The sequence below is a fragment of the Podarcis erhardii genome, assembly GCF_964252035.2.
Source record: "Podarcis erhardii genome assembly, chromosome: 3".
NCBI lineage: Eukaryota > Metazoa > Chordata > Lepidosauria > Squamata > Lacertidae > Podarcis > Podarcis erhardii.
In genome coordinates, this window is record NC_138507.1 from 98957179 (window position 1) to 98982283 (window position 25105).

The 25105-nt window shown below is 43.5% G+C and overlaps 1 protein-coding gene and 1 long non-coding RNA gene across 2 annotated transcripts; one reads left to right on the plus strand and one right to left on the minus strand.

Moving 5' to 3' along the window:
- Positions 1 to 7394: 7394 nt before the first annotated feature.
- LOC309338147 lies at positions 7395 to 11636 on the minus strand. Its single transcript, XR_014154760.1, has 2 exons — positions 9364 to 11636; positions 7395 to 7586 (listed from the first exon to the last, which is right to left on the minus strand). It is a non-coding gene; the product is annotated as an uncharacterized lncRNA (long non-coding RNA).
- Positions 11637 to 14564: 2928 nt separating this feature from the next.
- Positions 14565 to 25029, plus strand: SLC30A1 (solute carrier family 30 member 1). The gene is made up of 2 exons (XM_081855222.1): positions 14565 to 15445; positions 19480 to 25029. The coding sequence occupies exons 1-2, from the start codon at positions 14842 to 14844 to the stop codon at positions 20376 to 20378; spliced, it is 1503 nt and encodes a 500-aa protein (XP_081711348.1). The 5' UTR covers positions 14565 to 14841; the 3' UTR covers positions 20379 to 25029.
- The last annotated feature ends 76 nt before the right edge of the window (positions 25030 to 25105 follow it).

Here is a 25105-nt window from a genome sequence, read left to right on the forward strand (position 1 = left end):
GCTCATAATTAAACATCAGGGAGAAGGCAATGCTAAAACTTTCTTCTTTATGCACACCACCTCTGTGTCCCTGCTAAATTTCTCTCTCTCTCCCTCCCTCCCCCCCTCTCTCTCTCTCTCTCTCTCTCTCTCTGAATCACTCCTTGAATGACTATATGCAGAAATGACAGTTTGGGACACAGTTGCTTTTTAACACTGGGATTTCTGCACATATGATTATCTCTTCTCGTAGTACCTCTAAGTCAGTGATAGAGCAACCAGCTGTCCCAGCAACAATAGAGCAGAATGCTTTAGGTCAGTTGGCTTCCACCTTTCTAGACCCAAAAACCACCCTGAAGCCCAAACATGCATTTAGAGACCCACCTCTTAATTCTTGCATTGTGCTACTGCAGTTGCAGGTAGTATTTACAGTGATACCTCGGGTTAAGAACTTAATTCGTTCTGGAGGTCCATTCTTAACCTGAAACTGTTCTTAACCTGAGGTACCACTTTAGCTAGTGGGGCCTTCCACTGCTGCCATGCAATTTCTGTTCTCATCCTGAAGCAAAGTTCTTAACCCGAGGTACTATTTCTGGGTTATCGGAGTCTGTAACCTGAAACATCTGTAACCTGAAGCGTCTGTAACCTGAGATACCACTGTACTTATTTAAGATGTTTATGAACCACCTTTTATCATAGATCTCCAATTGATTGTCAACACCGTAAGATCCATAATTATATACCAAACAAATGAAGCAGGAAAGTATTAAACATGACCGGATAAAATCAACATTTCAGAAATGCTTGCTGAAATAAAGATGTTTTCACAGTGCATCAAGATTCATGCAATAGTAGGAGGATTTTGACCCAAGGAAAAGAATATAGGGTTATGAAGACATGTGCTGGAGTAGCACTTAAAGTTGCCCTTGGTTACTCAGATAAATAGTAAAGACCTGACCAAAAACAATATTAAGCAGCCAGTGTTGTGTAGGATCTGGGAGCTCGGGGTTCAAATTCTCTCTTGGGCATGAAGTTCACTGGGTGACCTTGTGCCAGTCACTGTCTCTCAACCTAACCTACCCCACAGGATATTTGTGAGGCTAAAACAAGGAGGAGGAGATAGTTCAGTTGGTAGAGCATGGGACTCTTAATCTCAGGGTTGTGGGTTCGAGCCCCACATTGGGTGAACTATTCATGCATTGAAGGGGGTGGACTAGATCAGTGTTTCCCAACCTTGGGCCTCCAGCTGTTTTTGGACTACAAATCCCATCATCCCTTGCCACTGGTCTTGCTAGTCAGGGATGATGGGAGTTGTAGTTCAAAAACAGCTGGAGGCCCAAGGTTGGGAAACACTGGACTAGATGACCATTGTGGTCCCTTCCAGCTGTACAATTCTATGATTCTTTCTTGAGAACCTTGGAGGAAAGGTGGGATATAAATATAGTCGATAAATATATGCTAAACTTTAGTGTGTAAAAAGTGTATTTTCCCCCTATTTGCTATTTATTTGAGCAGCAGTACTTAAAATCTCAGGTTTAATTATTAGCTGCCCTGATGTCACTAAGGGTTCAACATGCTGTTCATGGACTCTTCGAGATAGTGTTGGCCTGGCACGCCCAACAACCTGCATAGAAAGATATCCGCTACAATGGAAAAACTTCATTGAAGGACATGTCTAAAGGAGATAAACAGCTGGGGGAAAGGGCACTGCAGCCGTGTTTTCTTTTCCCACTTTAGCAACTGCGTTGTTTATCCGTTGTTGTTATTATCCTTTATGCTGGAAGTAGCTTTCCTTCAGCATGCTAGCCAAGGTTTGATAGGGGGTCTATAACGTGTCCCATATATTGGCTTGAAATCAAATGGGATATGTGAATGCCAGACAACACAGACTAAGCACTTTCGGCAGGCAAGGCCAGAATTGAGATGCCAGCATTATTATGGTAGGTGTGTGAGTTTCATGAAATCAGCCGGTCAGAAGGTCTGGTATGTATGTGTTGCCTTATTAGACAGAAAGAACCCAACCTAAGTATATAACCCTTAATAATAGATGCAGTGTTGTGTTACTTAAGCACGGGGAAGGTCAAGGAACCTTAATGAGTTGTCATCTCAGTCCTATTAAAATGTACTCTCAATAGCAGTGACTTGCTCTATTTAATTGAACAAAGGAAGAGCTGTGCTGGATCAGGCCATAAAGGCTAATCTAATTCAGCACCCTTCTCTCACAGTGGCCAGTCAGATACCCATGGGAAGCCTACAAGTAGGTCTTGAGCTGTTGCTGAATTGGACTGCAAGGAACTGGAGAAGTAGTTTATTAGAGAATTACTACCTGGATTGTCCTAAGCAGGTATGAGAGCTTAGTTCCCTACAGTGATTTGTAGGGAACATTATGGGCCAGGAGGAAAGAGTCAAAGGCAGGGGAAGCGTCAGAGCTGGAGGGTGGAGCACAGGATGGATGGGAAGAAGACGAGGAAGAGGCAGGTCAGTGGTGCACTCCTGGCATCACTGTCTCGCAGAACCAGGAGGGGACCAAAAAGGGATGAGCAGAGGATGTTTCCACACAGGCATAGCCTGCTGGGCAAAGGTATATAAACTGGTGGAGGAGGAGTGGTCCCCTGTTGCAGCATAGCACACAGAGCTGTAAAAGCTGCTGCATTATCTTTGACAATAAAGAGTTCACTATCATCCCTGTGCATTCCTTTGGCTCTGAAGCGCGCTTGACACCCTTGCACATCCTGCCAGCCTAAGCATCCCTGGCATGCTGGTGCCAAGGGCCAATTAGCCATTCTACTATCCTCCTCACTGTTTACGCAAACTACAAGACTGCAGATCCTGAACTCACCAACAACCACTTGGTAATTTAAACAGACTCTCCTTCCTTGGAGGTTTATAAGCAGAGGTTGGATGGCCACCTGTCATGGATGCTTTAGCTGAGATTCCTGCATTGCAGCGGGTTGGACTAGATGACCCTCATGGTCTCTGCCAACTCTATAGCTTTATGAGTCTATGAATGGGTGAGAGGCTGATACACCAGTGGGGAAGAGAGGGCCTTTTCATTGTTGGGTCCCTAACTGTGGAAAGATCTATTCAGAGAGACTTGCCTGGTATCTATAGTGGTTGTCATTTCAGCACCAGATGAAGATCTTTTGATTTGCTCAGGCCTTTTCACCATCCCTCTGAGCTTTATGCCGTTTTCGCTCCCTGTGACTTGTGGTTTGCATGCTGCATTATCCTTGCATTGCTGTTAATAATGTTAGGTAAAGGTAAAGGGACCCCTGACCATTAGGTCCAGTCATGACCGACTCTCATCTTGCTTAATTGGCCAAGGGAGCCGGCGTACAGCTTCCGGGTCATGGACTAAGCTGCTTCTGGCGAACCAGAGCAGCGCACAGAAACGCAGTTTACTTTCCCGCCGGAGTGGTACCTATTTATCTACTTGCACTTTGTGCTTTCGAACTGCTAGGTTGGCAGGAGCAGGGACCGAGCAACGGGAGCTCACTCGGTCGCGGGGATTCGAACCGCCGACCTTCTGATCGGCAAGTCCTAGGCTCTGTGGTTTAACCCACAGTGCCACCCACATCCCACGTTAATAATGTTAGCGAGTCATAAAAGGGACGAGCATAAATCAGGGCAGGCACGGATATACCCAAGCAAAGTTAACTGCCCAGCCATTTAATACAAAGCATCAGGGTGAGAACAGGGTGACAAGGAAGTCAATGGGAGGCTGAAACAGGAGCAAAGTCCACATTCCAGGGCCTGTTTCAGCAGAAAGATTAATAGCTATGGCATTGCTCGGACACTTCCAGCTTCTTGCTGTGTCCTTAAAAGTGCTCAAATACATCCAACAATGAGAGCCACAGGGTGTAGTTTGGGGGCTAGGAGAGATTCCCTAGGTATAGCAACCTAAGGGTTGGGAGCAGTTTTGGCACAACAGGAAGTAGCCAGAAGCATAGTCGGCATGAAACTGATGCCTGCTGCATAATCCTTGCTTAAACATCAATCCTAAGCATTTATTTATTTATAAATAAAGTATTTAGGTTGGCAGAAGCTGGCACAGAGCAACGGGAGCTCATCCTGTCGAGCAGATTTGAACCACCGACCTTCCGATCGGCAAGCCCAAGAGGCTCAGTGGTTTAGACCACAGCGCCACACATGCACATATACATCCCTTTTCCAAGGGAACTGAGTAGAAGTCAGATATAGTAGAATGAATCCGAGTCTTGAAAATCACATAGAGCTGATAGAAAAGAAATGGGGGCAGCGGACATGTGATTATTCCAGCTTTCTCTCTAAACTGTACAAGAGAGAGAGAAAGATAACAGCTGACTGGAGCTGATGGGAACTGTAGTCCAACAATATTTGGAAGACACCAGGTTGCGGAAGGCTGCTCTACAGCTTTCCGAGTTCATGAGGTTCCCCATGAAAAACTTGAGCTAAGCCAATTCATCCCATCCCTACTGCTTCAGTTGTGATCCAAAAACTGAGACATGTTTCTGGGAGAGTGCCTTTTAATATTTCAAAACTATCCATAATTATAGTTCGTTTCCCCAAGGGACTCTTACAACTGGTTGAAAACATAAGATAATAAATCTTTTCATGCTCACAAACATTCTCCTGATGTTCTATTATTTTAATTGCCATTTTATAACTGGAGGCTACAATTAACATGGATTTCATAGTCAGAGAAGAAACAGAACCATCTTAATAATATGCAGTAACGTCTCCTTGCAATTCAGCTAATGGTAATTGTCATTTATAGTAGAAGAAGTTTGTTGAGATGAAAGCAGGCGGATATATTCAAAACTGTGCAAGTGGCTCCTAATGGCATGTGAAGCTTCAAGAGAAGTTATAATATGGTTATGCCATCGCAACAGATGTATTAATATGTGGAAAAAAAATACTTCTGATGCCTTGCTGCTTGAAAATCAGGAGGAGGGGATGGAATGTTGGGATCCTAACCCCACTTACCTGGGAGTAAGTCACCTTTAATTCAATAGGACTTACCATTGAGAAGACATTGGTTGTTATCAGCTAGCCTGCTTTCTAATGGAAATTACTATTAACAAGTGGGATCTGCAACAAAAAAGTTGCTGTGTGTCAGGGAACCAGCCAGCAATAAATCACACAGAGTAAGTGAAGTTAACTATTTATTAGAAGAAATATGGCTGCTCAGTAATGCCAGGCCTAACGAGCACAACAACTATTCCTGGGACTCAGGTATACGGCTGCAAATAAAATGTTCCAAGTGTGTTGTAATGTGCAGTAAACAAATGTGACACTAGATGGCGACAGTGAGCTACGGCAAATTCAATGTATTTTTTCAAAGCTTTTTTTAAATATGTGTGTAGATTCCACCCCTATGATAGATATAGCCCCTATGAGGCTGTTGTGGGGACTATAGGACTCTGCCTTCCCATAGCTGTCTAAACCTCCTGCTCTCTCGGGTCCTTCCCAAGCAATCTGAGACTCTGCTGGTGAACATTTCTCTATTTCTTCCTCTTCATACCTCTTCTGATTCTGGGAGACCAGGAAGGTGGGCGTTCATCAGAGCAGGAGCGGGAGACACCTTGGCTTCTTCACCAGCCTGTCTCATCTCTTGTCAGGCTGCTGCCAGCGACTCCCAGCTGGTTGCTCAGGAACGTACAAAGACAAGGAAATGTTTCTTACTGTCTGCCTTTTTATTCAGTATTTACAGAGAGAGGCTATAGAACCCAGACTCTTGGATAATGGTGTTGTCCTGAGTGAATCTCCACTTCCCCCGTCTCTCCCACTTCCTCATTGGTCATTCTCATCGTCTCTCCTACAAGTGCTGTTATGTGCCCTGTGCCTTTGAGCTCTTTGCTCTCCTACTTTCAAGGTTTGCCGGGTTCTGGGAGGGGGGGTCTGGAATGTTTTCTAAAGACACTGTGTCCATCAGCTGTCACCCCCCTGGTGATTCCTCCTCCTCCTCTCCCATTATCTCCCAGCTTTTCCCCTCATCTGCCTCTGAGCTGTGACCTCCCTCCAACCCCTGTTGTAATTCTAAACTGTATTTCTCTTCCTCCGTCCAGGAAGGGTCAAGCTGGGGAGGCGGTCTCCACCACTTCTCCTCTGCCCAGTCCCTGACATCTCTGCCTCTTGGCCTCCCTCCTTCCCTGTTTCTAGACTTCCCTCTGCCACAGACTCTTCCTGCTCACTAAACCCTGTTGCCTCTTCAGCTTCTGATGCTTCCTCCTCCCATTCTTCTCCCTCTACTCCCGCTTGTCATCATCCCACCACCAATCCCCAGGCTCTGAGCCTCCTTCCCTTGGGGGTTCCCTGGCTGGTACCTCCCACCACTCCTCAGCATCCAGCCAGTTCATGCTGGTCAGGTTTCCAGCTTCTCCTCCACCCTGGATTTCCAACTGTCAGGCAATATTCCATTCCATCAAGTATGCTTCACCCCGGTATGGCTCCCCTTTATCTCACACACAGAGCCCAACAAGACAATGACAATAATCCACCAACAGCATACAAATCAATATGGCTGGCCTGATCCAAAACACCCACCCACCCCACTCACGCATGAAAACAAACACCACCACGGCCAACCACAAATGAACAGCCACACCCTAGGCCAACCCCAACCTCTCTCACCACCAAAGGAACACAAGTGAACAGCAGAGAACCTGCACAAGCAACACTGACACCAAACCCTACATACAGTAAATAAAATAGAAACATCGCCACCCGACCCCACCCCCACCCACCTTTCCCTCCCTCCACCTCTTTCCCCCTTTTCTTCCTTATGTCTCAACAAATAAAATTGATTTATAAAAATGTTACATGGGGGAAAAATATGAGAGAGAGACATTGCACACACTTTTGTAAATCAAGAAAACCTTTAATAATAATAATAATAATAATAATAATAATAATAATAATAATTTATTTATATCCCACCCTCCCCAGCCGAAGCATGCTTAGCCCCCATTGAAATGGGTGTTTGGGGGCTGGGCTGGGGGTTCCCCTTAGATATTTTCTTGGAAGTATTTTCATACTTCTGCAAATCTCGCCCCCCCAAAAGAAACTTGCTGGTGGCCCCCCTCCTGTGTGTGGATGGTCGTGTTTTGGCTACGTAAGCATTCACACTTGGAGAATTTGGTTCACTACTACTGTGAATGATTAATTTGCTATTATTTATTGCCCTCCTATCCCACCTTGCCTCCAGGAACCTCAAGGCAACATACCTTTATCCTAACAACAACCCTATGAGGTAGGCTAGGCCCAGATAAATAGTGAACTTCACAGCCGAGTGGAAAATGGATCTGGGTGCTACTAATCCTACAGCCTCAGGACCAAACCAGCAGTGAAGCTAGATGTGTCTTTGCATTTAATGTCCAGGGTTGGGTTTTTTTAAAAAAAAGAAGGAAAGAAAGAAGGAAGGAAAGAGCATTAGCTGGGGTGGTTGGTTTTTTTAAATTAACCCTTTCCTTCTCTTCCTTTGGACTTGATGAAAATCCTGGCATTTGTATTAGGAGAAAATCTCTCATTACCACTAATGATGACAAGACAATGATGTTGTGTCCTGATACGTGCTTCAGCCTGACACCATTTTGAAACAGATAGATTGCTGTTCATATTCTTCCTTCCTAGATTTTACAAAAAAAAATTACACCTATATCAGAGTATACCTGAAGCTTTCCCTGCTGATATCATAGACTTCTGCCCTTCAAACATCATCAGACCAATATATAGTTTAATTTGCAAAGTGTTTAAATTACCAATTTTGTTATGGTTAATGGCCGAAACAAACAGAAATGGAAACAGATAATTAAATATCTGATCACCAAAGTACTTGTGTCTGCACTGCTGACTGAGACTGTCTGTAAACCACCTCCCAGAAATATATTCTTAGCAAGAAAAATACCTCAAATGTACAGTTTACTAATTTACCCCTCACAGGGAAATTCCTGCAATTACAGGAGAGGAAAATATTTACTGTTTTTTTTTCCCTTTCTCTTTTGCTTCCACAAATTTATTGTTTTTAGAATTTTTCCTTCTGCTGAATCATTATCACTTGCTTTCCACAGAACAGATGATTATGTGGAAAGAGCAAAAATAAATACACCTTTTGGATGATTGCCAAAGCCATTTCTTTTTCCTTCCACAAATATATTTTTATTTTATATGCTGAAGCTGCTATGCTCGTCAGTTATGGTCTGCATAAAACAAAGAAGGTCACCCAGGATATCAGAACAAGGTCAAAGGAACCTCCCAAAGTGGAAATGGTGTAAAAGGTTATTTATGAACAGAAAAGCAAGACTACATGTAAGATGGATAGAGAGAGATGGCTATATCTATATTTACAAACATACATATGCATTATAAATAGCCACAGCTTTGTGACAATGAATATTATGAAGCCACTCTTCCCTCCAGTATCAGGAATCCCAGATTTTAAAGTTTTTCTTTTTAAAAAACCAATTATTTTTGAAACCAAGACCAACACTTTCCCCTCTCCTTTCTTCAAAACAGTTTTAAATCTGATATTTGTCCTTGCCATGTACTGTTTTGCACCAACTTGCAGATGCCAGAATGCAACACCTACAGGCCATCTGCCATTCTTAAGAACAAAGTAAGGGGGGGTTCTAATTGGAACTGTAAATTCTTTTGAACTTCTCAATGCTTTCCTGTCTCAGTGGGTTCCTATTAGTTGCAATCATATATTTTTTTAAATGAAAATCTGCAGTTGGTCCCATTTAGTTCAACGGAGCTTACTCCCAGAAAGGTGGGGATAAAGATTGGATTCTGATTATACCAAACCATTCAGGACATTATGGCATGAAACAAGGATTGTAAATTGAAGGTGTGCACTACAGCTATGAGTGATTCCATTTGTTACTGGAGTGAAGACTAAAAGAATTTCTAGGGGTGTGTGTGTGTGTGTGTGTGTGTGTGTGTGTGTGTGTATAAATGGCAGGCTATTTCCCTACCTCCATATGCTAGGGATTGAACCTCAGACCGTCTGCATTTAAAAGATGTGCTCTAGCACTAAGCCATGGACCCTGTATGCCTTTGTGATTTGTTTTCTGTCAAGGCTGAAGGCCTCTACTGGACAGGAATGCTTGTTGAATGGTGCCCAAGGGGGAAAAAAATCTTCTGTACCAGACGGTACTGGCAGACCACTTAATACTTTTTCCCCCTGCTGTGCTAGATCCTGCATGATTTTTAATTGCATTTTTACAGACATGCCACAGATCAACTGAATGAAGCTCAATGACCTTTGGTGGTGTACAGACTAATTTGGGAAGCCCTGTTTTAAATAAAAGTAACTAACTAAATATAACTTGTTTACTATGAGTTTTTTCCCCTTTTAGAAAAAAGAATCAGATGAAGGAACAGCAAAATATCTCATGTGGAGCTCACTTTTATGGGTGGTGAGGGGCAAACAAGCCTTGCTGAGGTCTGCAGAGAAAACAGAAAAACTTTCTGTATTAAATCCCCAGTGAAATACTTCAGTAAGGAGCAGTAATCATGAGTCAGCCCTCCTTCATTCTTCCTCTTCCTTTACTGGCCTCCTAGAGTAATTCAACTACACAGTACTCTGTTCCTCTTCTTAATAAATGTTCTCCCCACCACCACCTTCACAATCCCCAGCAGTGAAAGGATTTGTAAGGAGCCAGATGTTTTGACTAATTTGCCATTCATTTCCATAATTGGGTAATACACTGGCTTATTAACTCATACTGAAGACGTAGTGGGTGGATACTGCTGAAGAAATATGACACTGCAGTCGGCAACTCACTGATTATGTGTTGTACCATAACTTGATACAGGTGGAGTTCAAGGGAGAAGCTGTACAGCAGTATGATACTTTTTTTGTCTTGATGCATTGATACTGTAATTCTGTAACGCTCACCCAGGAGTAAGCCCCACTGAGAGCAGTGGATGTGTGTAATTTAACATCTGGGTAGACATGTACTGCTAAACGGATAAATCCATATACTGTTAATGGATAGCTGTAGCTTCCACATGCTATTAAACTGGAGAAGACTGCATCCCTTAAGATAGAAATAAACATCATAATGATGTTCCTCATAATGAGGAAAAGTGGTTGTCGGTGCCTAGACATGCATTGGGAAGCAGTCTGCCCTTTCATATCTGTGTATAAATAGGCTGTGTTTTTTCCTCATTCGGGCAATACTGGAAGCAATATTTCAGACTGCAAATTTTAGGTGGCAATTTCAGTCTTTTGAGAACCAGCCTTCCACAGAGCTGTAGAATATGGAACTGGCCATCTCTATAACCTAGATCACACCTTTACAAGTTAACCAGAAGCCTTTGGACAAAAAAGTCCTATTGCTTTGACGCAAGGTATGTTGACATCATGACCAAACATTATTTATGGTTACTGGAAGGTAGTTCTACTTCGTTGTTGTACCTGACTGAATCATACTTAGTTTGGGCATATTGAAATCAATGGACACAACTGACTTAATCCCATTGATTTCAGTGGTTCTACTCTAAGTAGGGATGGAAGAAAGTTCTGATTCATTATGCATTTAAAGCCAAATCCATCAAATTCACACTTTCCAAAACAGTAAGCAAACCAAAACACAGCCATCCTTTGACATTCATAATCATCTGTAATTATTTGTAATTATCCAAAGTATTACAGCCTTAAAAGAAATCAATTTCATTGAAAATCCACAACTTACCAATTGTCAGAGAATTAAATTCACATCTGATGATATGGTGGAACTTAATTCCTTGGCAGAGGAGCAGGATACACATGTTTAACTGCAGAATAACAGCATCAGCAATTGCACATGATGCACATGTAAGAATGTGATATATTTTTATATGAACCTAAGGTTGTTGTTTTTTTAAAAAAAGATTGTTCAGGTACACTTGGCTGGAGGGTTGGATTAACAAGCGCATACATCTAGCAAGTGCTTACTCAGTAGCAAAACAATAATAAAATTTGCCCCTTTGTATTTGTGAAGAGGCTTTCAGCAGCATGTTTGAACCTGAAGTTCCCACAGCCAAACAAAAACTTTGCAACAGCCACATCATGCTGGCTCCAAGTGTAAAATCTTGACATTTTGATTCAATAGGCAACACAATCAAACCAGCAGAAGATAGAATTAGCTAGTGTGTCCTTAAATCTAAAGTAACCACAAGCAATTGTGTTGCTACATAGATAGCAGCCTCAGTAGCAAGAAATATCACAGAGCAGTTGGCTAAGAATCTGTGCACAAAGGGAAGCCCTGCTGCAGCAGTCTCCAAACAATTTATCCTCTCATTAAGATACATTGGACTACTCAAGAGTAAACTGCTCTAATAGTTCTAACCATTGCAATGTCTCTTCTCAACTGCTGCTTTTTGGAATAGTAATGGCAAAAGTTGGTTTGAGGGACCTTCCATTCCATTATAAAAATAATGGTTGGAATAACTGAATCAGCAGGTTCCACTGCCAGACGACCTTGGAATTAACTGCCACAATTCAAATGTGGACTATTCACTGAGGAGATTTAATCTACTGAGACTGTCTGAGAAGAATGGCATTTGGGAAACAGGCAACTTTTAATATCCTTAAAATGAAATGATGCAAGACGTTGAAGCACTGGCAGTGTAAACAGGCAGTTAATTTTGGAATTTGATTATTGGCTATGCTGAAATATATTCTCAAGACATCCCTCTTGCATGGCAAGTTCCCGCCCCCGACCAGAGTAAATAAAGACACGAGACACCATAATTTAAGGTTAATTGGGCGAATTAGGCCACAACTTTATTGAGTTCAGGAATGAGAGGCATTGGCTTAGGCATTGGTCCTAACGACTATCCGGCTCCAGCCCATTTGCTGGAGACACGGGGAAGGGTTAACCTTATATCGGGGAGTCTCGTCCCCCCCCCCCCCCCCCGGTCACCGCTCTGGGGCGTGCCTTCAGCCCTCACCTCCATAGGCTTTGGACAGGGCCACGCCCCCGGAGTCCTTTAACAGACCACCCTTCGGTCGCTGGGGGGAGGTGATGGCATTCCTCCCCCCCCCATCCTCTTAACCCCTTCTTACCAATGCCTACCGCCACACGAGCAATTGCTCGCCGCCAATACTCTAATGCCTGAAACCAATAGCTAACGCCTTAGCTATACCCCCCAGCCAAATATCATTTCCAGCATCAGAAAGATGCACGCCATCAAACCGGTAGAGGGCCTCACAGTTGAAACGAATGTCCGGGTGTTCAATGACCTTCCCCCCCAGGGCCGCCACTCTACGCGCTCGGCCCCACGTTTTGGTTGGTATTCTGGTAGGTTAGTTCCTGGTTTCTCTCCGGCTTACCTCCTTCTCTTAGTTATTTTGCAGGTTCACTTTGCAGCGTCGACAGCCTCTTCCGCGGTGCCTTCCACGGGCTTGCTACGTTCTTGTGGAGGAACCACAGATCACTAAACAATTGCCAGTTGTCAATCCTTCATAAACCCCCAAATTCATGAACGTTACCTCTAAAGTTATGAAAGAAAGGAAGTAGTAATAAAATGAAAATGATAAAGTATTGGCGATTCTTGAAAGCATGCTGCAGCAATGCCAACAGTGGTGAGCCAATATAGCATAAAGCTATATTAGGTGTTATGTCAGCTGTGATACTTGGCTTTCATTAAAACAACAAGTATGACCAAATAAGATTTCACCCATCCCATATGCCTTCCAGAGGAGATACCCAAAATGGAAAAGAAATGCTTTTTCTGGGCATCACAAGCCCCCAGGCAGAATCACACATCCCAAGGGCCAAATTCCAATAACAGCCTTATGCTGGGGATGGTTTGATTTCTGTTGAGACTTATGGTTAAGATAAAAATGGTCGGCTGGCTGGTTGATTAAATTCTGGTAGAACAATTATTGTATAATCTAGACTGTTCAGAGCAATCTGAATGGTGACTGAATAAATCAGTTTAATACCTAAGCTATAAGTAGTGGCTGTGAAATCTGCGAGTCCTACCAGATTCATGGACACTTTACAGATAGCTCCATGTGGAATATAGGATTTCCAGACCTTCACAAACATGTTTCAGAGGAAGATTTTACAGCTGTCACAATATCCAGCACAAGATGGGGTGCCTCATCAGGGCCTGTTAGACTGAGATGGGAGGGCTGGTGTATTTGTTTTAGCGTCTGTATTGTCAAAGCCTGGATGTCATGAACCACTTGTGCATCATAAGGCAAGCTGGCCAGAGATGGATGGGCATTGACTGTGTGTACAACGCAAACCGATATTAATACCTTTCGACTCAAGTAGGTGTGGTAGGTGGTGTCCATACGGTTAGGAGAACACGCATTGCTTTGCCAGGAGAGGTGACAACATGGAAATGTGTGGGCATTTGGGATTCTTAGTAGCTTTGGCATTGTTTGTTATTTGGAGGATTCGCCTTATCAACCAAGAGAAGAAAAGGAGGACCCTCAATGCTTTGGGCAGGCTGCTATCTAGGGAGGCCTGAGCACAGGAGAACACAAGCCAAGATCTTTTGTAAGGTCCCAAAGTGGTAAATATGACTAGGAATGGTTTGCCCGTCCACCCTGTCATATCCCTTATGGTGTGGGCGAGTCTTGCTCACTTATTTGGATGTTGTGGAGAGGCTGTGAGCGGGTTAAATAACACGAGTGTTTTGTGGCCACCCTAAAGGGCGAGCAAGATCTATTGTTATATAAGGAGCCACAATACTCTTTGGGCGATCTTGGGCCAGTCGTGTTTTTTCCCCCGGCACGACCTACATTGCAAGAGGATGATGAGGCAAGAGATATGTAGGCACCCCCGAGGCAGGGGAGCCTAGAAATGTATGGAAATGTGTTGTTGTTGCTGTTGTTATTCCTTTTGACGCACACCCGGGACATCGCTACACGTGAGGCGTTGCCCTTGGGTGTTGCGAAGGGGAAGAGTGCGGTGTATCGCGTGCGCACTGACAGGTTCACACATGCCCCAGCGCCCTCCTCACACTCGTCCCGTGTCCGGGCGCGGCTGCCAAGAGTGGGAGGGTGAACCTGTCAGTATCGCCGAGGCGGAAAGGGGAAGCTCGGGCCGGGTGTAAAAGAGCCGCTGTGAGGTAAATGCCGCGTTCCACTGGTGGGCCGTGTGGAAAACCGGGGCGATGCGCGCGGGTGGGGGGGAGGGAGGGGCGGGGCGAAGGAGGAAGAAGGCTCTTCTGTTCCTTCAGCGCAACCACGTTTTGCACCAGTCCCGAAAAAAATGACTCTTTCGGAGGCGGAGGCAGAACGAAGCGAGGAGCGGAAAGCGAAGGCTGATAGGCTGGCGCACACCGCGGCTGACCGCGTCCCCCCAATCGAAACCAGCGCCACGCCCCCCGAGGCCGCGCCCCCGCCCCCCCAGACGAAGCCGGAGGTTCGGCGGGCGAATCGCAAAGCCGCCTGCAGGCGTGGCGGTTGGGACTGGTCGCGAGGCCGTCTGGGTGCCAATCAGCTCGCGGGGAGGCGTGACCGGTCCCCGCCCGGTTGCCGGGGCCGCCGCCAATGAGCGAGCCGGCGGTGGGCGGGCCCTGGCGGCGGGCGGCGCGGTTGCCGGGAGCCGTCGCCAATGAGGAGGCCCCGAGTGGGCGGGCCCGCGCGGCGGGCGGCTCTGGGGTTCCGTGTGGAAAGGAGTGCGAGGGGGTTCGGGTGCAAAGTTTAGTTTCAAACCGTCTGCAAAGAACGGCGGTGCCTCTGCTGCTGCTGCTGGTTCTCCTTCGAACAGACGGCGGCGGCGGCCGAGGAGAGCGGAAGCAAAGGAGCCGAAGCGTCGACAGCCTGAGGCGCAGTCGAAGAGCCGCCGGCCGCCGCTCCCCCACCTCCCTCGGCGACAGCGGCCGCTTCGTGGGCGCCGCCTGGGTCCCGCCGGGTCCGCTCCGTCTCGGGCGAAGATGGGCGCGGAGGCTCCGGTCCGGCGCCGGCACGGGTGCCGCCGGGCGCGCCTGATGTGCATGCTGGCGCTGACCTTCCTCTTCTTCGTGGTGGAGGTGGCGGTGAGCCGCGTGACGGATTCGCTGGCCATGCTGTCGGACTCCTTCCACATGCTGTCGGACGTGATGGCGCTGGTGGTGGCGCTGGTGGCCGTGCGCTTCGCCGAGCGCACCCGCGCCACCAAGAAGAACACCTTCGGCTGGGTGCGCGCCGAGGTGATGGGCGCGCTGGTCAACGCCGTCTTCCTGACGGCGCTCTGCTTCACCATCCTGCTCGAGGCCATCGAGCGCTTCACCGAGCCCAACGAGATCAAGCAGCCCTGGGTGGTCATCGGCGTCGGCGCCGCGGGGCTCCTGGTCAACGTCCTGGGGCTCTGTCTCTTCCACCAGCACGGCGGCGGCGGAGGAGGCCACGGCCACTCGCACGGAGGAGGAGGAGGAGGAGGGGGCCACCGGCGCCGGGGCAAGGCAGAGCAGCCTCCCGGAGAGCAGCAGAAAGAGGAGGAGACCAACACCCTGGTGGACAATTTCAGCAGCTTCAATGGAGTCAGCTTGGAGAAGCTAGGTGAGCTGGGGTGTGTGTGGGGGGGGGGGCGAGCAGGCCTCCCCTCTGCCCGGGGATGCCTGGCGTCTCCCAGGCACAGCCCCAAATATGAGGGGTACCCGGAAGCGGTCGGAGCCTCCATCAGAATCAGGTTATTGGGCTGAACAGGTCTTTAATCTTCCCACTAAGCTGATGGCCTGGCAATATTTCTAGTCTGCACAAGAGCTTGTAAGCAGCACTTCTAAGCAGACATTTGCATTCTGTAGGTTCAAAGATATAATGAAACTGCCCTTTCATAAGGATTTGCACACTTCAGATCTTGTAGTCCTGGTGGTGGTAGTTGTCATCGGTGCATAATCTGCTTCCTATTGTAACTTGGTTCCATTTAAAGACCTGGCAAAAGAGGAAGTGCTTCTAGCTACTGGAAACCAATACCATGCAAAGGCTTTGGGTGTAGATCAAGGAATGTCAAGGAGCTCATTCTGCCCATCAGGAATGTTGGGAAGGCAGTTAACAGAAGCTGCTGCAGCACCCATTCGTTCTGTTTTATGAAAGGACCCCTTTGTGCAGAACAGCAACACACCTTACTTTATAGAATAAGTACCTTGAATTCCCTACATGACAGCCACCAACATTTCCCAGTCTTTGCTACCACCACCAGGACTACAAGATCTGAAGTGTGCAAATCCTTATGAAAGGGCAGTTTCATTATATTTCGCAGAACGCAAGGAAAGGGACTACTGCAGTGCCTTTTAAATTTCTTACCTTTAGAGTCCCCTTCTCAAGATGTCTGCTGAGACAACCCAGCATGTCTACCTTTGAACCTTGCAGAGGAGTCTGATGCAAATCTTAAAGCACATAAGTCAGGTCAGGTATGCCTTCCATCCTACGTTAATTAAAAGTATGACTTTAGGGACCATAAGGTCCTGTGACCATGCATTGCAGAGGAAATTCAGTAGTGTTGGACAAGCTGCTACAGAGGAAGTTACTGCTGTTAATGTTCTTGCCACTGAGAAACCCTTGGGCTTCCCAGAACAGTTTTGACAACTGAGGTACTGCATTTAGTCTTCTTTCTTTTACAGCTTGATGAAGGAAACTTTATATCCTATAGCACAATTTGGGCTCATGGGGAAATCTGCAGAACCCACTATGTAAGGGTTAACACGTTGCATTAAAGTAGACAGAGTGGCAAAGCTCACAGGAAGCTGCAGCTTCTGTTAACTGCCTTCCCAACATTCCTGATGAGCAGAATGAACTCTACTGACATTCCTGATCTACACCCAAAGCCTTTGCATGGTATTGGTTCCAGTAACTAGAAGCACTTCCTCTTTTGCCAGGTCTTTAAATGGAGCAAAATTGCAGTAGGAAGCATATTATCCATAGATGACAATGATCATGACTATAGATGTGGAATGTAAAATTCCTTATGAAAAAGCAGTTTTGTTTTATTTCTGATCATACAGAATACAGTATCTGTTTATAAGTGTTGCTTACAGCTCTTCTACATACTTGAAATATTGCAAAACCATCAGTGTAGTCAGAATATTAAAGACCTATTCAGCCCAATATAATTTCCTGGGATAGTACCAAAATAAAAGTGGAGTGGTACAAATGTTTACATTGTTGCTCATTGCTATGTCAGCTGAACTACTTCACTCTGCTTTGGTATTCTTGCTTAATTTTGTTTTCATTAAAGCTTTTATCATTAGTAATTTGGTTTTTGTAAAAAAATGAAAATAAAGGCCCTATGTATTTGGACAGTCATCTCTTAATTTCAGGCCACTGGAACTCATAATTGATCCCAGAAACATCTCAGATGAAAGAATTTGTTATCTACTGTAGAAATAAATGGGAATATATGGCAGTGCACTACATTTAATATAATTTTAGTTTATGCCAGTAAATTATTTTACATCTCTGTTTCATGTTTTAATAGGGAGTCAGTGCTAGGATAATAGTCAGGCGGCATATTATGACACCTGGTAGGATCTGGCCAAGTAGTTGTATGGCAAAGTTCCCTTTCATAGAGAAGTGGACTGACTTCTCTCTTTTTGTCTCTAGAGGGTGCATGTCTTATTTCTATAGCCCACCAGTCATCCTCAGTATTGACACCTAGGTAGCACATTGTTGTTCCTCTAGGGCTGTATGTGGCCCGGAGTTTTCCACTGAAGCTAGTCCATACAGTTGAAGGATGATTAGCTGTCAACAGACTACACAGCTATATTTTCTTTACTGAACTGCAGGTGAATGGAATTAAATATATTTTAAAAAAGTTATTCCAAGCATGGCAAACCTTGTACGTCCTGCCCCATGTATAGTAAGGATTTTAAGTTGAATGTAAGTTTTGCAAAATTCTAGTGGGGCATAAACTTAGTCTGGCAATAGTTGGAGGTGATAAATGTTAGGCCTGGCAGGGCTAGACTGTCACAATTAGTCAATATGCTGGCTTATTCACTGAGCTTTATTTCTTGGTGCAAAACAGGAAGGAGGATTTCTTGAGTAGTTCCTATAGTTGCAGGTCATGAAGCCTAAAAGTGTTATATCAGTGTGCTTAGTTCATATCTTAAGCATATACCTGTTAGCAGGCCTTGACTTTCTGCTACTTTTAAAAGCTGTCTTTTTTTAGTATGCATTAACATAACTCTTGAACTCACTTGAGGATGCTACTTCTGGGACTTGTAAAGTACATTATATAGGTGGAGTTTACCTGGTGAAACAAGTGTGGGAGTTGTGATGGTTTCCAGTTCTACCGGTTATATTGGTGAAATCACCAGGCAAAATTTTGCTCACAGTCGGTATCCATGCGTGAATATCTCAAAAACCTTTTTGCAGTTCACAAAAAGAAACATCTCCTTTGATGTAATGGCTGGTTTGTATTGGCAAACCCATTTGTGTGATATTCTAGTGTGAGAACAATTGCTTGTGTCAAAAAGCTGCAGAGAGGTTTCTCAAAACTACTAGTATCTGGGACAGTCTCTTTTATTTGAATCAGAATTGAGGGCACACTCATAAAGGAGGATGGGTGCATGTTTGTTTCAATAAAATTCAAAGTTGGAATAAATTCCAGTGCAAAATAATGCATAACAAAGGCTGCAGTAATTGCATTTGACTTCATACAGTCTTGACAGATGCCACTCTTTTTTGATAGACACCACCTGCCATTGTAGTGACATGGCTTCTCTGCCATTTCATTGTGGACATGTAGGCATGTATAAGCTGCTTTATATCTGTGAGATGATTTTTCATGGTAGTGACATATTTCAACTGATGGTACCTGTTGTGCAGACTGGAGCTTTATTTTTTGTAAAATATGAAATGTCTCACTTCTCTCCCCATTCCTTGCTGCACACAGACTGCATGCTCCTTTAACCTTCCCTCCCTTTCCACCCAATCTTACTGAATCATTACCTAATTTAATAAAACAATACATAAGAGCTAGTGTAGTGGTGTGATTCTGAACTTAGAAGCCTCCATTCAATTCTTAGCTCTGCCACCATCAAGCCACCCTATCTCAGCTGGCTCCCTTGTAATACAGATATAATAGTGACCTACTTTAGTGTTATAATAAGGAATACTGAGAATACATGGAATCCTTTGAATGCTCTGAATCAGTGTTTCTAGATTGCAAGTCAGAACCTATAGCTGGGGCATGCACCCAATCTAGACTAGCAGTAATACCACCATTTTGTTGTTTTTATCCTCGTGGGTTAGGATATTACCCCCCCCCCCAATGAGAAGAGCAGAAAGGTGGTTATATTATTAAAATATTAATATTGGGATTCCTTATTACAGGTTGCTGTTAAAAGTGGGTCTGTGATCTGAAAAGACGACTTATCTCTATAGTGTTTGAAACACCACTGACTTGGTTGCTGTAACAAGTCATTATTCTGTAATGCGGTGTGTGTATTCTAGTGGTTCCAAAACTCTACAAAGAGAACTGCCTTCTATAACTCCCCTCCTCCAAATATTATATTGTCCCCAATATTGCTAGCAGTCTGTTAATCCACCCCACAAGGCTTCCTATCCATGTAACAATGTTTCTCTTGTGTTTGCAGGTGATGGGGCAAAAGAGAACCAAATGGAACTTCAGCCAAATGGGAATATTGATAATGACACCTCTCTGGACATAGAACCTGACGAAGACACTAGTGGTCAACTCAATATGCGTGGAGTATTTCTTCATGTTCTTGGAGATGCCCTGGGCTCCGTTATTGTTGTGGTGAATGCTTTGGTATTTTACGCTTACTGGACTCCTTGCCCTAAGGATGGGCCTTGTATTAACCCATGTATCAATGACGATTGTGCAGAAAACATTACTCAGTTGTCTAGTAGAATGAATGCAACTGAGTTATGGAAAATTCCTGTAGCTGGTCCCTGCTGGGTTCTATATTTAGATCCTGCATTGTGTCTCATAATGGTTTGCATTCTGCTCTATACAACTTACCCACTTCTTAAAGAATCCGCCCTTATCCTTTTGCAAACTGTTCCGAAACAAATTGATATTCGTTCTTTAAATGCGAAGCTCCGCAAACTGGAAGAAGTTGAAGCTGTCCATGAATTGCATGTTTGGCAGCTGGCAGGAAGCAGGATCATTGGCACTGCTCACATTAAATTTAAGGACCCAGAAACATACCTGAAAGTTGCGAAGGATATTAAAGAGATATTTCATGATGAAGGGATACACGCAACAACCATACAGCCTGAGTTTACTATTGGGGAGGCTGTAACCAAATGTGAACTTCCCTGCAGAACCCAGTGTGCTCTGAAGCAGTGTTGTGGAACTACAGAAAAGACTACTGCAAAGAAGACCGATAAGTCCCCTTCCGTTTCTATTTCTTTCTCTGAAATAGCCATTGACTCTTCACAACACAAAACCAGGAGGACTAAATCAGAGTGTATACCTGCTGTAAAGCTTGGGGAAGATCCTAACAAACAATTTGAATCGTCTTTGTAATTCCCAAAGTTGTGCTGAGTGAAGTCTGCATTCAACCACAGGTTGATTTTGAGAAGAAAGACTAGCATTAAAGAGACAAGTTGCAAAGTATTGTAATTGTTGAAATCCCTGTTCTGGTCACAATACTTAAATCTAAGCTGCCTGTTTGAAAGGATATAATTGTGCCGTCCCAACACAATATGTGCTTGTGTTAACTTTTAGTTGAATTGCACCGAAAAGTTTACAGATGCTTCAACAACTCTGGAGAACCAGTATCAACATTTCTGCCAAGATGCTTTTTTTATTATTAAAAATTAAAATTGAGTTCTTCAGCAACCCATTTCTCCATTTGGAAATCAGTATGTGTTAGAGAAATCCAGGAAGAAGCCTTTCTACTTATTGTGTGTGTGAATGTGAATGTTTTACAAACCATAAAGAAAGGAAGCCAAAGTTGGCAGAATTATTTTTTTAAGGTAGACTATTTGAGGAATTTTTTCCCTTATACATGAAAAAGTGAACCCAGTTTCATGTAGGTTATACTCCATAATATTAGTAGTAGCATCTTAAAACATATCTAGTACTGGTTTATTAAAACACACACCCTGTTTTTGTGTTGTACTGGGGGCCTAATGAAAAATGGCTGCTTTGAAAATAGGATTTGTAAAAGATATGCATATCCACATGACTGTAAGGATAACTTTTAAGACAGAAATTGACCAGTCCTTTTAAAGGCATCTCAGTTTGTGCATTCCTCAATTGTATAGGTTTAAGAATTTGTTAAGAACACCTTACTTTCAAGTAAATTTATGCCAGAACTAGAAACAGCTGATATTTGCCATTGCGGTGTCATCTATGGCTTGCCGAAATGGAAGGGTAAATATTGTCTGGATTACATCTAGTTTTGAGTTAAAAGAATGTTTTTTACTTTTTTAAAAAAAACATGGAATTTAGCAGTGTATAAACATTAATATATTCTCATTTGATTTATTTCATGATGAGCCGTGATGAGCCATTTTACCCAATGTGCAGCTGAAATGCATTCTTTTTAACACAATACAGGCAAGCTGCTTCATGAAGCAACTGTTACGACTTACTAAGCTGTTTCAAATCAACCTCCTCAACCTGGTGCCTTCCAGATGCTTTGAACCGCAACTCCCCTCTGCTCCAATCAACATGGCAGTGGCCAGGGGTGATGAGTTTTAGTCCAAAACCACCAGGAGGGCATCAGGTTGGAGAAGGATGTAGCACACCTTGGCTTATTGTGACATGAGTGAGCTTTGAGATTCAGCTGTGAAGAGACCAGAAGCTTTCGCATCCACTTTTGATCAATTGCAGCTGTTCAGTTCATTCAAACTCAATAATAATTATTAAATAAGATGTTGAAACAAATCAACTTCAAACTATGGGTTATGAAGCAGGCTTTTTTCAACAAATCATAGTTTATCCACAGTTTAGGTTTTGGATATAATGGTGAATTGTGCTCAATTGAAGCTAATAAAACAAAAACAAAACCAGAAGTGAAAGCTTTTGACCTCCTTGTAGCCACACAGAGGAGCAGCAGGAGCTTGAGACTATTTGGGCCTTCTTCCTATCAATAAACCATGGCTTATTGTGACATCTGAACTCCTCCACCAGTCAATTCTCATAACCTGGAACACATTTTGTGTAGTGAAGGCATGTGTTGGAGCAAATTCTAGCCTACTTCAAACTTTTCTGCTCTTTGGTTTTGAGGAGCAGTTAGTGCTACCTGCAGAAATGGAATTGCTGTACAAATTTGTGGATTGCAGTCAAGCCACTTGGCTAATCCTCTTAAAATCAGCCACCTTAGTTCTATTGAAGTTGCAGAGGCTAATCTTATGTTGAATGCAAGGGTGCTAGCCAATAGGTTTCTGGATCTCAACTAGCCTTTACCTGTTCTTGATCAATTAAAAATAGAGCTAATTCTTAAATCAGAGGTGGCATTAATGCTGACTATTTCTAAAGCATTTTTAAGAGCCCTTATTGGAAGTCTTTATGGGACTGCAAAATTTCCTTATATATTTTAGTTATTCCAACAGTTGATTTATGTACAATTGCTGTAGAACCAGGAAAGAGGACTGTTGAGGTCTTCCTTATGCATTGCTACTTTACCTTTTTTTGGGGGGGGGTTGTAATTTGCATTGTTTAAATGCAGGCTCTTTTATTATATGGCTATTTAGGTTTGTTCCCCAACTTCAAAATGGAAAGTCACTAATTTGTCATTCTTGACATGGAATTGCTAACAAAGCAAGTGATCAGTGGCTTCCACTCTGCACCTCCTGCTCAGCAGTGTTGCAGTCAAACCTCATTTTGTCAGAACAAAATTATTCTGTTAACAAGCTGTAAAGTGTTGGAAAGGTGTATTTGTGAAATGATCAAATACATCTACCTTTGCCTTCTGGGCTCTTTGTTATAAAGGCCACTTGTTTGTTAATACTCCGAGTTTGTCCCCCACATATTATTGCACGCATGTAAAAACTGCTGTACAATTCTCATGGAGCTGTATTTTAATAAGATTTTTTCAGCTGCTTTTCTTTCACATTGACATGGCTAGATTGGTATAGCTGGGAACGGGCAGGCATATATTGATGGACAGGCAGAAAAGCTACAATAATACCGTAAATTCTAGATCTTGAAGCCAAGGTTTCCTATCTTTTTAGTGCTAGAAGTATGAGCTTGCTCACACTCTGTCTCTCCCTCCCTCCCTCCCTCTTTTTAAAATGTGTGTGGCCTATATCCCACATAGTAAACATTCTAGTTCAATAGAGTCTCACTTTTAACCTCATCTGTCCCCTGATGGGCCAATTTTCTTTTTTAAAAAATTTTTTGGGTTAGTATACTTTGCAATATGGTAATAGCTTTTTTCAAAGACTGCTGCGTCTCTCTAAAGCACATACTTTGACTCTCATATTGAGTTTGCACTGCAGTGGTAAGGGAGAAAAGCAGCTAATTGTGTACCAGGTGTGATCCTGATTATTATTATTATCACTATTATTATTATTATGCAATAGCTTGGCTTTTACAACAGAATATGTTGTGTTCATCTCTGCTTTTGCAGGTAAGGTTTCCGGTATGTCAGCTGTCTTAGGTACGTTTGGAAAAAATGGAACAGCTGGAGTACCTCCAAACTACAGGAGACATTTTTTGTACTTGATTGTATAGGAAAATATTGAAGCCAGTTTTGCAAATTCTTGTATAAGGTAGTATTTTTCTCCTGAATGCTAGTGGTGTTGAAGGCTGTTCCATGTAGATAAAAGTAATTAACACACTGTGCTCAGGACATGCATTTGTGGTGAAGTGGCTATGCCAGTTTATTCTGCTGACGTTTTGCAGCGAAAACTAACCATAGCTTTCTGGGATATTGCAATGAACAGAGTGCTAAGCCACCTCACATTACAAGTTTCATTGTGAAAACACACTGTTGTATTCACTGACTGTTAATATATGAAGCTGCTCAAAGAGATCTGAAATGATTGAACACTTAGGGTCTGTTTGCTGCATCACGAAATATTTGTAGAACCAGCCTCTAATACAAAGGGTGGTATTCAGCCTTTTACTCAAGAGCAGCCCTGTGGAAATTAAAGGGCATAGCTTAGTAATGCCCACTAATTTCAGTGGGACTATTCTGAGCAAAATGATGAATACTACCCAAATAAATTACCTTTACAAAACAAAACAGTGTTTAACAGTGGTACCTAAAGTTCTGGAGAATGTTTCAAAACCACTTAAAGTGCTGGAAGCAAGTAGTGCTGAAGATGTATTTGTTATGTTATAAAATCTGCTCCCCCCCCCACTCTCCCAGCCTCTGAGCACCTCTAACTCTTGCTGTATGCAAATGAAGTTTCTGTTCAGAGACTCTTTAAGAGCACTGAGAGCAGCTCTGGCACTGACTCCACTGAGATAATGGGAAACTGTTTAGACTAGAATGCACTTTCTGACTTTTCTCATTGATGGGGCGGGGAACGATCTTTAACACTACATCCTCTGCTTTTTTTACTTTTTAAGTTTCTCGTGAAAGGAGTATTATGTATTTAAGGGTATTAAGTACAATATTTAAATATGCTGCTTTAATTTCATAACAGCATCAGTGTAGCCTTCTGGGAGTCTGGCTTATGTTTACAAAACAATTATTGAATATTACAGTAAATATTCTATTTTGGTTCTATCTTGCACCATTGCTTCACCTCTTGGTGGACTGAAAGGTACTATAATGCTTCATGTGCCTGAAATAAGAACATATGTGACAGATTTTTTTTTTTTTGGTAAGCCAAATGCAGCCTTACTTATAACAGGAGCTTTCATACCTCTGTGATCCTGGGTTTGTCATTAAAATGCCTGTGTGAAGAACACTTCCACGTCTTACAAATGTGTGAGCCTGATTTTTCCCCCCTCCCCCACTTGCGCTCTCTCTGTGTTAAGTGTTCTTGGGCTTAGTCTCCAAACCCTTATGCTCAGTGGTAGCTACAGAGGCATCTCTCAAATTCTATGGGTCGTATTCGAAACCAATGCTTCGGAGACATAATTGGCATATCTGTATCTCGCGACATCATGCCAGTGACAACGGGCTTCTGCTAAACCAGTTATGACTCTGTGTTTCCTTGCATAAAACCTGAAAACTGAAAAGGAAATAAATGTTGCTGTATAAAACATGAAACTTGGCAGGGTCCTTTGTTTCTCCTCTTTTAAACATCCCTTCACTTACTGAAATTGATTTGGTAACATCAAAAACA

Coding starts and splice junctions, on each gene's coding strand:
- SLC30A1 (XM_081855222.1), top strand. CDS start 14,842: ATGGGCGCGGAGGCTCCGGTCCGGCGCCGGCACGGGTGCCGCCGGGCG. Junction 15,446..19,479: donor AGTCAGCTTGGAGAAGCTAG/GTGAGCTGGGGT, acceptor TTGTGTTTGCAG/GTGATGGGGCAAAAGAGAAC.